General features: G+C 33.6%; 1 protein-coding gene across 4 annotated transcripts in view; it reads left to right on the plus strand.

Annotated features, from left to right (window-relative positions):
* LOC131430958 (protein quiver) overlaps positions 1-12,391 on the plus strand; it is a 36,841-nt gene extending 24,450 nt beyond the window's left edge. For all 4 annotated transcript variants that reach the window (XM_058596277.1, XM_058596275.1, XM_058596276.1 and 1 more), the window contains one exon: positions 635-12,391. In XM_058596277.1, coding sequence (XP_058452260.1) covers positions 635-867 — 233 coding nt within the window. In that variant the 3' untranslated portion in view covers positions 868-12,391. The remainder of the gene's footprint in view (positions 1-634) is intronic.
* Positions 12,392-17,036: the final 4,645 nt, after the last annotated feature.

Genomic DNA, 17,036 nt, shown 5'->3' on the forward strand with positions numbered 1-17,036 from the left:
TTCATGTCGGAGTTTCTTCTTCTGGACATTCCTAGCAAAAGTAAACCGGAAATAGATGCTTAGAACTTCTGACCAGGCATCAGTTTCATGTTCTTGATATACGTTCCGTTGATCATTACCAGCATTATCTTCTGAACCGCAATGCTATACAGAGCGAGTTAATGTCATTTTTACAAAATATATGCCTTGCATTTCAAGCTATTAGCTAAACTAAATCCTAATCTCAGCTAATTTATCACGTTTTAAAGTTTGAAATGAATAAGTAATTCTCTTTTTTTCGAATATAGTCTCGAATGATATCTGTTTTAATAACAATGTTTGCAAAGAGGTTTTATGAATCTTTTTACATGTTGAGATTTTGTTATATGATTCGAACATCGAAATGTACGACATTACAAGTGTGTTTGTTTTGTGTGTAGATAGTTCAATCGTTGAAATAATTACATATACAGTTTTATTAATGAACTTTTTTCTTCTATTTTTCTCCACCTACATCTTTTACTTTTATTGCGCTTTACATTTAACTTGTGTATCAAAAATGTATTTTTATTTTTATAAAATAATCATATTCGGTACAAACCAAACTGTTGGAAATGTAAAACGTGGTCGTCTTAAAAAACTTAAAATATGATAGCTTATGAGGTTGTAAGACGGATGTGTACATCACAGCTACAGATAAACTTATTTATGGTAGATCACGTGTGTATGATGGAAAGTTCAGGCAATGGTCATATGTGTTTTTGTGAGGAAGATATGTGTAATTCAAGCCCTAGTCTGTTCGTTACCTACTATATCAATGTGAAAATATGTATCAGTAGTATGCTTGCGGTATTTCTGTTGAATGCTGTACAAAGGGTATATCGGTAAGTCGAAAATCTACGTTTTGATCCACCTCTTGAAACCGGATAGAAACCTTTTTTTCATAGTCGGTAGATAAACATTCGTCAAAGGCGTCCCTGAATTCGAACTGCTTGTTGAAAGCCAATTGTACTGGAACAATACAGCTTACACAAACATTTGAAAAACATTTAAAAAAATAGCAGCATTACATCTCCGAACTGATCACACAATACAAACCTAAGCTGTTAATCACACTGAGCTAAGATTCTTCTTCGTTATTTGATGGGTCTTCTATATTTAATTTAAATCCCAAAGCTTTAAACAGAATTAGTATAACATTTTATCTCGAACCTCGTATTGAAGTGATCCAATCTGTTCGGTAAAACAGAGCATCACTACTAAAGAATTGCCAAGTTTTGTACTCTCTTTGAATTTCTTAAAATGTTCCTTGTTCATATCCTCCAATCCAATAATTCGTTCTTAGAACCCTTAGGAATCATATAAGATTAAATTTTTACTTTCATTTCTTAATACCTAACTTTAATCAAAAAACTAACTACAATAGACTACTGCAACCCATTTACGTTTCCCATTTAACTCCACATTGATACATAACTCACATTTAGTGTAAAATCTTTTGATGAAATAGTAATTGCATGCAAGCCTACGATATGTTTGAATTCGTTTCATAAATTTCACCAGAAATCTGCTAATTGTCCAGTCACATAGTTCTTGTATCCAGTTTGAATTTACTTTTGAAGATATGTTTACATAGGATCAAATTTCTACTAACATAGATAGATACCAAGTTAATGATTGATGAACCTTTGTTTCTTTACTTTTATTATAAACCTATTAATCATCCAGACATGTTTGAGATGAATGCCAACGAAATACATTAGCAACGCTGTAAACAGAATTTAAATGATTAAGTGAACTGTAGCCTAGCATAATACAAGCCTGTCTCTAAATAAAATATTAATATTAGGAACAGCTGTTGAAATGTAGATCTTGTTCCCTATTTTTTCACTCATAGGGCGTTTTGTATTGACTTTTTCACGATGAGATTTTTTCTACCTGCTTATTTAATACCTTAGCTGGTAAAACTTTACCGCAATAGCTAGTGTTGGGCATTGATGTTTCTAATTTTGCTGAAAATAACACTCAAATGTATAAAGTTGTGAATAGTTAGCTACTACCTACTCCAAGAAAAAACACGCAAAAACAGGTTACTCCCAGTTTAATAGAAAATCGCCATTTGACAGACTTGAAATAAGAAGTTCTCAGAAACAGATAAAAATAGATATGACAGCATTGAAAAAAAGAAAATAAAAGCATCATTTCATATGAACAAGTAAATCAACTTGATCGATATTTGAGCATTATATGATCCAATTGCACCATTTCTCTAATTCATGATAGAATAACCAAGGTTCTGCATATACCAAGCAAGTAAACCTCGTGCAAACTGAAATCACAATTTTCTAACATTTAAAACAAAATTAGCATGACAAACCAGAGTGTTATAATTATAGTGAGTTATTCACTCATGATTCTCACTTCAACTGATTATTTTTGGTGAAGCACAGTCAGGGGGCTAATTTATTATTCCGGATCACTGTACTAATTTTCCTACATTTCCTTTTTGGGTTAGTTGTTTTTGTATGTAAACTTTCGTATGTAACAAAAAATGCTTCTGTAGTAACGAAAATCGCTACTTTTCATCTGATATGATTTTAAAAGGTTATTATATTTTAACATGTATCCATGTTTGAAACATTTGAAAGCATGATGCATAAGCAAATGCGACCAACCTTCACGGCGAACATTCGGAACTGTTAATGGGACCCACCACTCCTTGACCGCAAGAATGCCTGGTCTTTGACAGTTCAGTAACAATGGTACAATATATGTAAACATAATATATATGTTTTGCTTATCGTCACGAACTGGAGTTTTTTGGAGTAGGTATAATTCCACGTTCTTAGAATCAGAGATTTTTATGAACATATTAAAATCTAACGAAATTGAATATTTACTTTTTATACCCGTTATCACATTGTTCGAAACAAAGAGCTAGTTGACATAGCAGATTCCACCAGGAAATATTCTAAAAGACACGAAAAAGAGGCATATTATAATAATAATCAAAGCAGAAAATACCACTATTACTGGTAATAATGAATACAGACTGCATTAAATACAAAAGCATACAGAATCTGTATATATATATTAAAACAAAAATGAACATTCTTTGATTTGTAAATAATTATTATTTTCAAATTTCGCTCCGCCCACATGAATAGTTCTACATAGTACAGGTAGTTTTCAATACCACCCGGTTTACTGTAATTGGTGTAGCAACAGTTGCATGCTATTAGTACTCATTTTCAAAAAAAACGCACCAAACTCTTCATCGATAAAATGTATTCTCATTCAACCACTGTCTAATAATCAGATATAATCATAGTATATGATCAAACTTTATTCAATAATAGCATATCTGATGTTTTGCATTTGTAGGTCCAGTTCATCTTATTAGGTTTTGTTCAGCAAATTAGCTTCTATTTATGCTATGATGAGCTAAAACAATCAATGCAACGATTCACTTCCGAAATTTATGTTGCATACAGTAAATAGTAAAGTTAATAACTCATTTATAAAATAGTGTTTCTTGAATTACTTATTTCTGCGTTTTATAATAGTAATCAGTATATGATAGTATACGTATCTTTGCCAACAGCTTTAGATATAAAACATTTAGTTAACAAATTTGGAGAAGCGATGATTTGAGTTTTAGTTGTTCAGCTCATTTGTATTCATTTTTTGATGATGTTTTTAAATGTCAAGGTTTTTGTATTAGTTCTTTTGATATTTGTGTTATTTGCAATCATGGTCGCTTCCCGTTACCTAATACAGAACTGGATAATTATTCACCATATGATTATAGTACATTCTGGAAAATACTCACTTTATCCAGTTTGGAATTGATTGCTTATGAGAAATATTTTCTATTAATGATAAACAAAATTCCGTCCGCGAATGAAGAATAATTACACTATGAAACCCAACAAAGCAACGCTTCGCTCGATTTGGAAGTTTGTAGACTATTTCGTTTGATAAATGAGAGAAAAATAATTCAGAGACCAATGAAAAACGACTATCCTGATAGTGGTGATAAATAGAGAAAAAGATAACTTATTACGAAGTATAACTCGCAAATCAGTCCACGTACAGTTTTCAATAAGAGTAAAAGGCTATTTGACGAACCATAAGGTGAAAAAGCTGAATGATTATTGATTGGCGATGAAAATAAATAAACTCGAAAGGAGTAGTTTTTTGATTTTTAATTCCACAAGTGCGTACAACATTCCAACCAATATTGTATGCGATTGATTTGGGAAGTTCAAAAAGATTGAAGTTATAATAAATAAAAACGGAAGATTGTGAAATACTTTGAGAATATTAAAACAAAAAGGAAAAACATGATATACAAACATTTTTGAAACATTTTACCAAACCAAACGAAAATAAATATTCGTGATAATATTTAGAAATTTGGAACAATACTAGAATATTCAAAATAATGAGCAAAATATAAGCATTTGAGCGTGCAATAAAAAAATGCCAATACAACTGAAAACTCATTTCTATTCTGTTATCGACTGGTATTTGTTTGTGTCCCTGTTCTGTTTGAGATACTGCACAATAATTTGTTTATTTGTGAGCCAAAAGACATCTCTAACGGTGTGCGAGAATTACCTGACATTTCAAGAGACGAGTAAAATATTGGACTCATCTGGACCTAGCAAATAATTTAGAACACTGAGAGTCAACGATCGGTTTGTTCTTATGCGAGCTTTTTCAATCATAAAATTTATAACCCAAATATGCTCTTTCTATTTAAAAATTTACATTCGCGCATAGAGTTTTTCTGAACCTGGAGACGACAGATTACTTGTAATTATTGAAAGTGTATTCATGTACAAAGGGAATATTTATTAACGTTAGTTATATTCAAGCTACAATACTGTGATTTCACTTTGAATTTACTAAGTCCAGTTTCGCCTACAATTTCGTTTCGTTTTCGTTTTTAAATTGCACTACACTGATGTAGCGAAAGCTGCACTGAAACCGTTCGTTTTTACCAATTACACTACACCAGTGCTACACTTTTTCTGCACCGATACCACTGGTGTAGCACTCATCAAAAGATTGGTGTAACTCTGTGCAATGGAATCGTTTATTGTGGTCAATGGTTGCTGTTTATGTTTTCGTCATATTTGTTCGTTTATTCATGCCTCAGTGTAGCACGGCACCGGTGTAGTGCAAATTAAAAACGAAAACGCCATTAAATATCTGATTCAAGTTTGGATGTTTTTGGCTGAATAGCAGATTACCTCAGACTTACAATAATTCTTTATTCTATTGCAATACTCAGAACAAAGGCTCAGTTTTTCTCTGTTTTTTTAGCTTGACTAAAAGATTAAAATCACTAATATCAATGTATCGGCTCCAAGACCTTTAAGGCTCAACTACAGCTTTTGCGTATTTGTGAACTGTTGTTACTACGCAAATAAAACAAGTTCTCAGCTACAGTGTTGATTGATGTTCTCCAAGTATTATCAAAAGTGATTACAATTGTTGTATTACCTCTGATACCTTAAATTCATCATCCGAGGTTAAAGTCATCGTACTTCCAGTTTTCTGAAAAATAATAATTTTTCTTATGTTTAACCGATTCCCACCGTTCGAGGTTCCTAGTTCTTCCCCGTCATCTTTTTGTGGGAGTAAAACATCGGCATCTAATACATGAATCTAAGTATCCGGTTATATAGTTAAGCATGCAGGATTTTGAGATGATGCTCAGTTTAATGCTGTGACGAACAGAACTTAAATAAGCTGTATACTATTCAATATCTAACCCATTTGTGCTCGCCAAATGTTTGATATAAATTTTGTAATGCCAAAACTGAATGTTTTTTTTTAATATTTGCACTTTTTACCCATTATTCTAATCACGATAAGCTTACTCGCCGCATGATGCGCTTGATTAATCGCTTCAGTATTCCTTTGTGTTGCATGTCATAATACTTTGTTCTAATAATAAAAGTGATTCAAAGATGTACAAATTTTGTCCATATCACTAATAATTTCTAGCTTGATATGTTTTAACACATTATGATAATGCTGTCTTAACGAAAACTACGAAATATCCAACACATTTTAAACGAGGCTATTGATTACAGTAAAACTTTACTAGGGACGTCCTTATCGAAGATATTCGTCGAATTCTATGCTATCTATTTTAGTATTCACTAAATGACAAACGTTCCTGGTCAGCAGGAGTTGACAATACTTGCAGGAAAAGCTTTATTGGTAACTTCAATTCCTTACTTTTTTGTACTAGTATTCAATTGACTGTCTGTTTTAAATTTCCGCCATACCCAATCCGAAGATCACAAAAAAAACTATCAAAATTATGTCTCACGGTTTTCTATTCATTCTTTTATAGTTTTGTTATTTCCTGTCTGATCGGGTATGGCTGATTATAAAAAGTAGGTGAGAACGAGAGTGAAACACAACAAACATAATAATTTTTTAAGACAAAACACATATTCATTTGTCGTTAGAATTATATCATAAAATATTCAGTTGATTTATACCAACTTTTAAAATTTTTTTGCCTCATCTATAAAAGCTGACAATATTTTGATTTTTTTTATTAGAAAACAAACAACAAAATCAAGCTTTTAGTTTTTTTTTTATGATTAGTAATTTAAACTTTAAAGATTATATTCGAAAAACTAGACACACAAGAACGATCGCCTTAACTTCTGTTCAATTTTTCCCAACATTTTTCTATAAGGTTCCAACGTTATAGCATAATCGAACCTATTCTTTGCCATGAAATTGCTCGTTAGATGTTTGATGAATGATAAAATCAAATTGTTTTGAAAGTTTTCCGTAACTTTTCCTATTCAGTGGAATCGCTTGTATGAGAAATACACGCAGAATTGAATACCTTATGATCAAAAACGAACCGGAATTTTCATTTTAAAATTCCCGCGCTTGTCCAATCGGTAAACTTTTATTCTCTCAACGTTGGCAACACTTTTATACACATTCTGTCAAATTTTGACGCATATCGTACGATTAGTTTTAGTTTGGCGTCTATACAAAGAGGTTGAAAAATTTTCGTGTGGCGATTTTTATAATGGATGAAAATTTAGAACAACGTGCGTGCATCAAATTTTGTGTTGCAAATGGATTTAAGTGTTCCGAAACGTTGAAAATGTTGGAAAAGGCCTTTGGTGAATCGTGTCTAGGAAAAACACAGGCATACGAGTGGTATAAACGCTTCAAAGGTGGTCGTACAAGCTTGGATCATGATGAGATCCCTGGCCGCCCAACAACATCTGTTACTGAAGAAAACATTGATTCGGCGAAGCAAATCGTGTTGCAAAATCGTTCTGTACCGATTAAAGAGATTGCTGTGTTGTTGGGCATCTCTTATGGATCAGCCGAACACATTTTAACTGATGTTTTGGGTTTGAAACGCGTCGCTTCTTGGCTGGTGCCAAAAAAGCGTGCACCACGATAATGCGCCGGCTCACACAGCGTTGGTTGTGTCGCAGTTTTTGGCCAAAAACTCAACCAATATCATCAACCAAGCACCGTACTCTCCAGATATGGCCCCGGGTGACTTTTTTTCTCTTCCCCAGACTCAAATTGCCATTGCGGGGAACGCGTTTTGAGACCATAGAGACCATAAAAGAGAATTGGCTGCGTGAACTAAAGGACATACCTTCGGCAGCCTATAAAACTTGTATGGAAAATTGGATCAAGCGTTGGCATGCATGTATTGCCACAGGAGTACTTTGAAGACGATTATAAAGAAATTTATTAAAAATTGAAATTTTGCGTTTTTTAATAAAATTCCGGTTCTTTTTTGATCATAAAGTACGTGTTATTCGTTATCTACGTGTAGTCCAGAGCCCAATATTGAGTCAACACCTGAAGAGATTCAATATTTTCCTGGTTTTCACCGGATCTGCGGATAACGTTTCCTGGTACTTGAATGGCTTGAATTACAAGGGATACGTTAACATAATGAGTTGATGTTCCAACGTCTATGAAAGCAGTCATTTTCGTAATCTTAACTAGCAAAAAAGTCGTATGTGTAGAAAAATTTCGGTAATCAATATACGGAAAAAGTTACAAACAAATAAGTGTGTCTCATATTTCTCGAATACAGTCTTTAGAATATAAAGCATTCTGTGTAAATTTGCATAAGATACAAGTTGATGAGATTTATTGTTAAGCTAGTCTATTGTACATTTCATTTTTATCTCGAAATTTCATTCATTGCTAGTTGCAGATTCCTGTGAGACCATCGTAATTACAGGTACAAAATAATGTACATAGTCAACGAAAAACGAAGATTGAATTATGATAATGAGTGAAATTTCAGTAGAACAAATTCCACGTCGTCCTGCTACAATGATATGTATTGATAGACAGTGAATTGAACGCTACTTAGAGTCGGGTGATGATACTGTCATTCAACACATTTCCATAATCCTCAAACGCTGTTTACTGTTTTGGTTTTTAAAACATCTTCAATGACTTTGCATTCACTCACATTCACGTTGCAAACACAGAGAAAGTCCAATTCTCGCATACTATAACCTCTTATATTCACTCGACATCCACGACATCCGTCATCGATTGGAAAAGTGCCTCAAGAAAGGTCACGAGCGACCAAACATTGAACGCGGTTCAAACATCAGCGAAAAAAAAAACAGAATCTGGTAGCTGCATCAGTGAGTGAAGCAAACTTCGTGATAGTAGGATAGAATCCTAAGGTCGTTGAAAACCGGCTTTGACGCAAAACACCGAGTTTCTCGTAGAAGATCTTATAATCTGGATGATTTGATTATGAATAGAGTGTAAACCGAAACATACCCTCTGTAACACGTTCCCGCAGCTAAGGAATAGAATAACAAGGTAAACATAAGGTTAATCCGTAGGATGTCCGCGACTGCATAAATGTTCTTACACACAATTCTACCGGAACTAAGAGTACCATAGAGAAAGTATATATGCACATAACTAGATATGTTAACGTAAAGAAAATGAAGCACATATATTCCTCACAAAATGAAAAATGCATCGGTGTTTGTGTGATAATATTTTGAAGCTCGACCTGTTTATAGGTTAAGCAAGCGAAACCACCAGATATTGACAGAGAAACATTAAAGTATTTTGAACATTTATATTTCTTCAGTTTAACTTAACACTTCCCACTCTTGAGTTTAATTCGGATTTCAGTGTGATTCGAAATAAATTCGAAAATCATCTTGATCTCCGGATCAATTTCCAATCGATTCGACTGGGTTATTGCGACCATTATTATAAATATTCAAAGAACTTATTTGGATTGAGCTGTTGTTGGATACAAACTTCACAACATTACAGTCTAAAAATTAGTTTTAGATGTAATAGTCAATCATGTACTTTTTAGAATGAAGCACGAAAAAAAACTTTCACCTCGTGACAAGTTTTGTTGGTGAATAAAATGCGTTACTTTGAAATATTTGGCTTGACAAATCACTGCGAGCACAAAGCAAATATTCCAAGTGATCCCTTTTTAAAAATGCAATAATACACGGCTATAGCGACGGTTGGGTGTGTACTTACTGTACTTGCATCAAATGGGCAGACATCTTAGTGAAAGAGCAGTTTTGAAACTACTGTACCTCAAAATACAGATGCTGACATATGGTTGTTTTCTAATTTTACTTTTGTTATATCGATATAATTTAAATGAAATGATTGTTTAAAACTCATCAAACGACGAGATTGATTGATCAACGCCTTATGCTCGCATCCAACTCTGACTGATAGAGTAAATCATGGAAACTTCACACTTTTACGAAAATGTATCTCAGCAAAATGTCCTGTGGTTTCGCCTATCTTCCGACACCTGTATAGAACTGCTTTTCCACACGTAAGATCACGGCCATGACATTTTTCATTATATTGACACAGTTTATTTTATGCGTTATGTATGATAGCGTAAAAGTCAACCTACAACTGAAATATGCAAAAATAAACACATCAATTACCAACGCTGAATATCAATTAGTGAATGATAGGAAATTCAAGATTTAAAATAATAATGAAAACGATACTAGAATTTAGAACAATATAAGGCACTGAATTTAGAACAATATAAGGCAACTCCATTTTCTAATAAAGTTTTATCATTTTTTTTAAATAATTTCCTTTAACGTTAAAATTGAACAAAAAAAATATTGCTCATAGGAAGCAACGGGAGAATTCTGGAACTTGCAAAGCCAAAAGTTGATAGCTTCACACTTGTAAAAAATTAATTCACTTTCTTTCAATTTATCCCGAACAAACAAATGTTGTTGTATATAAATATTAGTTATGTTTCAATCGAAGTTTTTTTTAATTTTTATAAGCTGAAATTTTCAAATAATAGTAGATCAACGACATGGAGAAACAAAACACAATATGAACAAAGATGTTGAATCTAAAGTTTTAATGTTTCGGATAAGATGTTACTGTAAACTAAGCGATTTGGAATTTATAAAAAAAAACAAATTATGCAGAGCTACGACGAAATTTTAAAATAAATCTATTTCAACCGTTATCCGAGCAAACTAGGTAGCAGAGCTAATAAAAAAAAACATCTGAACACAATTATACTACGTGTTAATAATGGAATAAACTCTGATGATAAAATGCTTCCAAACGACTTTATTTTGTCACTGCATATCTGGCACACCACCATGAAAATATTCAAACTATTCATGTTCGTGTAAGTGCGTTCTCGTTGAATCGATGTTGCTTAAATTTCCCATTTTTTATCCAGTTGCGTTATCTACAATCAATGGTTTATTAGCAACCATTATTTGAATAATATTGAACCTTAGCATGATCAATGATTGATTGTCTGTGCCTGTTACTATTTATGTTGCTTAAGTTGATTTCTTCGTAACAATTGTAGACATACGATAAATTTCGTAGTCGGATATGTATGATATTGTCAATGAACTGTCAGTATCTATTCAACTTATTTTAATTAACGAACATCGTTCATAGACTTTATTCAAGAATAGTTTTATTAATGCTTTGTAGCACAACGAAACCCTTAAAGAATTTATTCGAAGGAAGGTCATGAGACAATTGGGTCGTTTATAATATGACAGGTACGGTGCATTTCACACAACCTATTTAGATTCGAAGTATTTTCTAACATGGGAAATTTTTTGTTGTTCTTCTTCCTTGGTGTCTATTAAAACGAATCTTTACAACTCAACACTTCTTTGTAGAAGGTCAGACTAGAAAATCAATTTCTAATTTACTTTAATAGTTATTGAGGCATAGGCGAACGAAAATTCCTTACAAATCAAAAAAAAAAATTCTGAAAGAGTGTTGGATTGTTACTGATTACACTGGTGTGGGTTAGTAAACATTTCAGTATACCTATTTCTCTTTCGTTGCCCAATTGATTTTCGTTATCTATTTTGTTTTTTGGTTTCTGGCTTTTTTCTTCAGATAGTTTTATATATGATATGTACCGTAACAATCGTGTGTGTAACAATAAGGTTTATGCGAATAAGGCTCTTGAAATAAAACATATAACGTAATACTGTAATCAATAAGGATATGAAAAAAGGTATGCAGCATTTCGCCTAAAACGTGTATGGAGAGATATCAATATTTCAGCTACACAAACAGCATTGTTCTCTAAAATTCCGTCAATTTTATTATTTTCAGCAACGCAACAAGCCAAACATAAATCTTCTGCCAACTTACTGCTTTCTTTTAAATCACTTTGTTGGTTGAAACAATTACATATTTTCTAAACTGCAAGCCTTTCACTTTTTTCGATATTTAAACACAAATCAGCATTCAGTGAATTTTCATTTGCAAAGCGTTAATTTTATAGATAAAAATTCTATTACTGCCTTCACGCCCAACAGTTATTTGGCGTTATTGCTTGAAATAGTTCCATTTCCAAATTGAGAACCTTCGTTCAAAGTATCGTTCATAGAAGTTCGGCCTTTCAGAGTTTTTAAAATTGTAAAACGTAAATTGTAAATGTTAACTAAAATACCTGGAACCTTCATTCCGTTATTGCTGATTCTATCAAAACTGAGTTTTCATTACTTGTGGAAAAAAATGAGGCAAAACATATCAAGAATTGAAAGAAATAAGACACCAAAAACATTTCCAACGGCAATCGGGTTTCCTAATCACGCAATTTTTTATTTATAATCTAATTTATTTCGTTCGAATATTGAATATTACGTTAATATTTTTCGGCATTCCCATTTAACAATGTTAATTTAGTTTAGCTAGGCTCGAGCAGGCTGTTATCATAACAATGGCGGGAAGCTTCAAAACTATACGAGAGGATGTCGCATCCGGCTACCAGACGGTGAAGGAAAGAGTAGATCAAGCGGTAATTGAGTTCGTTTTTGACTCTAATATTGAATAAATTGTTATAAAAACACGTTTTGTGCATTTTTTCTATGAAGTATCACAATCAAACAGGACGAATAGAACTTATTAGCGGCTTAGAATAACCAAAATCATGTTAGTTTGTTAGTCTTAACTGAATTAAAAACCTGTTTAATTTACCTACTGATGTAATGATGCCATACAAAATGGTTTTTTTCAATTAGTATAAGCTACAAAATGAAACAGTTATCATATAGGTCATATAGGCTATCTCTGAGGCTGTGAACCATTTCGCGGTTAATTTTAACTTTTGGTTACAATCTGACACTCGAGCGGTTATTTTGTGTCGAGTAGTTAAATTTAACTAAAACTGCGGCCCATTTCAAAATTTGACGGACGGAAAGTTATTTGGGTTTATTTTCCACTGGAAATAATTTCAACTAAAGAATTAATATTAGAATTTTCAACGTAAGATTTTTTTCAGTGTTGGAAAATAACCATCGATCTGTCAAAAATAACCATGCTCTCGAGCAGGGTTATTTTTGACAACAACAAATTAACCACTCGAGTGTCAGATTTTAACCAAAAGTTAAAATTAACCGCGAAATGGTTCGCAGCCTGAGAAAACGAAGTGAGTTCCACTATCGCAGGTACTTCCGGGAACCGAAATAATCGAAGTCGGTTCGTATGGCCATATATACACGGAAAGACCGAAACCAGCATTTTGGCGAAAAAATTAGTTGATTTTCTGATTTTAGTTAGTTATTTTTTGAGACAACTAAAAAAATCTTACTTTTGCTAATTTAGATTTTTTATTTCTGATTTCCTTAATAATAATAACATATTTATTGAATTGGCTATTTTTTAGTTGAATTCACCAATTCAACGTGCTGTCATTTCTTAGCTAAGGCACACTTCATTTCCATTCAACTAATTTTTTAGTTGAATTAGAGAATTAAAACGTTGTTTTCAACCAACATAAATGGCTGAATTGGGTTCTGCAATTTGCAGCTATGTGGCGCACTGTCACCGAAAAAACTTTAACACCGTAATGACTACTAGCCACTAGATGGCACACTACTACCGAAAAATATTTCAGTCGCGGTAGTCTTTTCTATATTGGCAGGTATAAATACGATGTTATATTGGAGAAAAAGACATAAGCGAAACATAAACTTCTTTTTGAAAATTTTTCTTCTAAATTGCTGCTTTCTTCATTCGACTTCGCGAAATCGACTCTCTCACTGAAAACTTTGAGCACTCTGAAAACAAAAACCGTATACAAGTAATACATCGGACGGCGTAGCCCAGAAAGTTGGAAGATACAAAAAACATCATTTGACATATACAATTAGAGTGCAACATTCGAAACTCACTTAACTGTTCCGCGCAAAAACATTATTTCGCACAATCGCTTCAAATGCGCACAAATTCTGAATACACTTTCCACTAAGAGTTTACGTCATTTTTACAAATCGAATCAGAAATTTATATATGGATATATCGTAACACATACGAAAAACATCAAAACAATTTGCAAGCAGTTTCAACAAGACTTTTTAGCTTTTTAATGGATTGTTTTGCTTTGACACTTCTCATGGGTTTTTGGCTAATAAACTTGTTAATTAAACCAATTTAAGTTTTGTGTTCTTTGTGCTGTCCTTCAGTAATGATGGTGATAGATAAATAGAAACAAATTTTCTGATTTTATTAACAAATTAGTTGTCAATGAGAATTTCGTGTTGGATTGAAATATTGCTGGTTTTTGTCCAGGATATTCGCCAACTAAACAAATTCTCTAAAAGTAAGCGTTTTTTCCAGCAAAGTAAATTCTCAATTTTAACTAATTTCATAGTTATTTTGGAAATTTTGTTGTTTAAATCAACTAATTCAAAAACAGTAATACGAATTAGGCACAGAGCTAATTTCGGTCGTTCCGTGTATGGGAAAACTTTTCCACCCAGTGAAACTAATCAAGCCGCGTCGTACTGAACTAATTGTTTTGATCAATGTTGCTCGAATATTAAAAATGCAACGAACGCCAATGATCATCGTTTGCTTCACTTCGCCTTTGTTCGATAATCGTTCTGGTATTCGGACTTGTCCGTATATTCGGGTGCGAACGAAGCCGTCGCTACTTCGTTGCTCGCGCGAAGATCTATTCCTTGTAGTTGTTATTAGCATTGAACATACCCCCGAATGACTTAACGCGAATATGGAACGAATATTCATACAGCGATCATCTTCAATACCTAATTCGCGATGATCATTCGTGCTGACTTCGAAACAAGCAAATTAAGACGTTTCCCCCTGCATTATTACCATAGTCTTATGTGTATGTGATTAACCATATCCCAGCACTCTCCCATTGCTGCTACCTCACGACATATGATGAATTTATTAGATGAAGAATGCTTCGCGAAGAATGGAAACCAGCGATCATCGCAGTGACTCTATTCAAACCAATTCGAAGAGTACAGTAAAAAAACGAATGACAAACGAATGTATAAAACGAACATGCACGATGTATAGGGTAACAGAGGTATTTTGGCCACTCCATATATTTTGGCCCACCTAACAAACTATATGGATTCAATCGATCTTAGGTAACCCATGTTGCATCAGTTTGAAGCTAATCACATTAAACTACCTATTGCGGAAGGATTTTTCAAAGATATTACAACATTTGGTGGATATTTTTACAAAGTGGGCCAAAATAAAATCGATCCTAAAGCGGGCCAAAATACCTCTGTTACCCTACCAGCAGCGAAGAACGTATTAGTATATTCCGGTGTTCTACGATTATTGCTTATTCATTTTCACACTTCTCTTTTTCGTGCAGTGAATAGTTCAACGTTGTTCGCCCGTCTCGTAAGTAATTGAATCATATTCAAGACGAAGATCGATGAATGAATTAGTTACACGAAGAATATTTGCAACATTGGTTTTGATTATGTATATTCTCTTTCGTTCGGATGCGTGCACGTAATATTGTGTGATTTTAAATGCACATCTTCTTCCAGCCGATTATTAACACATTGAACCTAATGAAATTGTTATTTGTTTCGTGTAGATGTTTATGTAGTGACAATCCTAAGACGCAATTCTATCTAGAAACGTAAGGTGCACAATTTCATACCACAGAATTGAAAACTGTCAGCAATTTTGATTCTAAACAACACTACAGCACTTCGTTCACATTCCTACTATAGCGGTGTCGACTGAAGTCACAATTTCCTGATTCACCAGAACGAATTAAAAATACATGTTTTATTATGAGAGTATCATCACAGTACCGTTATTCAGAGTATTGTTCATCGTTATCTACTACTTTTTGCCATCTTTCTGGTACAACTCGGAAACCACGCTCAAAAAAATATTTGTCTCTTAATTTGATGAATGAATCAATCCAGTTTTTGCTCATTTGGTATTTTTCGAAGTGCTACTCTGACAAGCCATGCGCCATGGATCGGTATAAATGGTAATTGGTTGAAGCAATGTCCGGTGAATATGGTGGGTGGGGTAGGACTTCACAGTTCCAAACAAATTTGTATGACTTGCATTGTCATGAAGTAACATTACGCAAAGCGAGCCTTCAATGATCTGATCAAACGCAGTGATATGGACGGCTCCAGAAGTAATCTTTGAACTTTTCGGTTGTCCGGGACGTTCCTTGTCTTTTAAGTCAAAATTTCCATTTTCGCTTACAACTTTCCGCATGTTTTCTCAGCGAGAGCATGTTCACCGTATACTTTCACTAAAGTTCTTCCCGATTTTTCAGGCACAAACCTCGATATGTGTGCTATTTCAGTAGATTCCAACAAAACATGAACTTTTGTGTGTGTGACTGTGTGACAGTACGCTAACGCGATCTTTCGTAAAACGGTACCGAATTAAAACACATAGTGGAAAACTGATTTACCATTTTCTTATCCCAACACAAGAGGGCTCTTCATCGAAGGTGTTTATTTGTGGTTCCTCATAGATGGTTTAGGGCGAGATTGTTGATGGTGGAAGCATGTTTTGCTAGAATCGAGTGAAAACTCGGAATTTTTCGAAAATTTTCCAAATTATTTCCCTAACAATACACTGCATTGGGATATGGTGGAAAAGTGGTTTACTGAAATATATCGATTTCCTGGTTAATATTGCAGGATTCAAGCAGCCTCTAGATCTTGGGATAGGTACGAGATAATTTACTTAAACAATAAATGTGTTGTATCTCCGGTCAATGTTGATAGAATTTGTAAAAAATCGAAAATTTTACACAAGTTGACATTGACTCTTGATCTCTTTCTTGAGTAAGGAGCCCATGTTGAAATTTAAACCGCTAAGCAGACGCAAAGTTTGCAGTGTTTATGTAACTCTTTTTAGATATTGCACCGAGCTGCAATATCCTTTTTGATGAATTGAACGAAAACGAGTGACGACTGATTGACTGACATGCTCAGTGGTGGTAACGGCAGTTCAATTTGAACTGCATTATTCACTGATGAGGCTAAGGCGAAACGTGAAGAAAAAGAAAATAAATATGAGCTTTTCGCACAAACCAGTTTTTTTTTTGTAACCAAAAATCTCTAAATGTTCACATTGTGCAAGGACCAGTCAGACGTCACATCGTTTTCGTTCATGCCATCAGACAGGATACTGAACTTCGGTGCAATATCCGTCAACTGTTACGTAAATAGTGTAAACTT

This window comes from Malaya genurostris, chromosome 2 (genome assembly GCF_030247185.1).
Source record: "Malaya genurostris strain Urasoe2022 chromosome 2, Malgen_1.1, whole genome shotgun sequence".
Taxonomy (NCBI): Eukaryota; Metazoa; Arthropoda; class Insecta; order Diptera; family Culicidae; genus Malaya; species Malaya genurostris.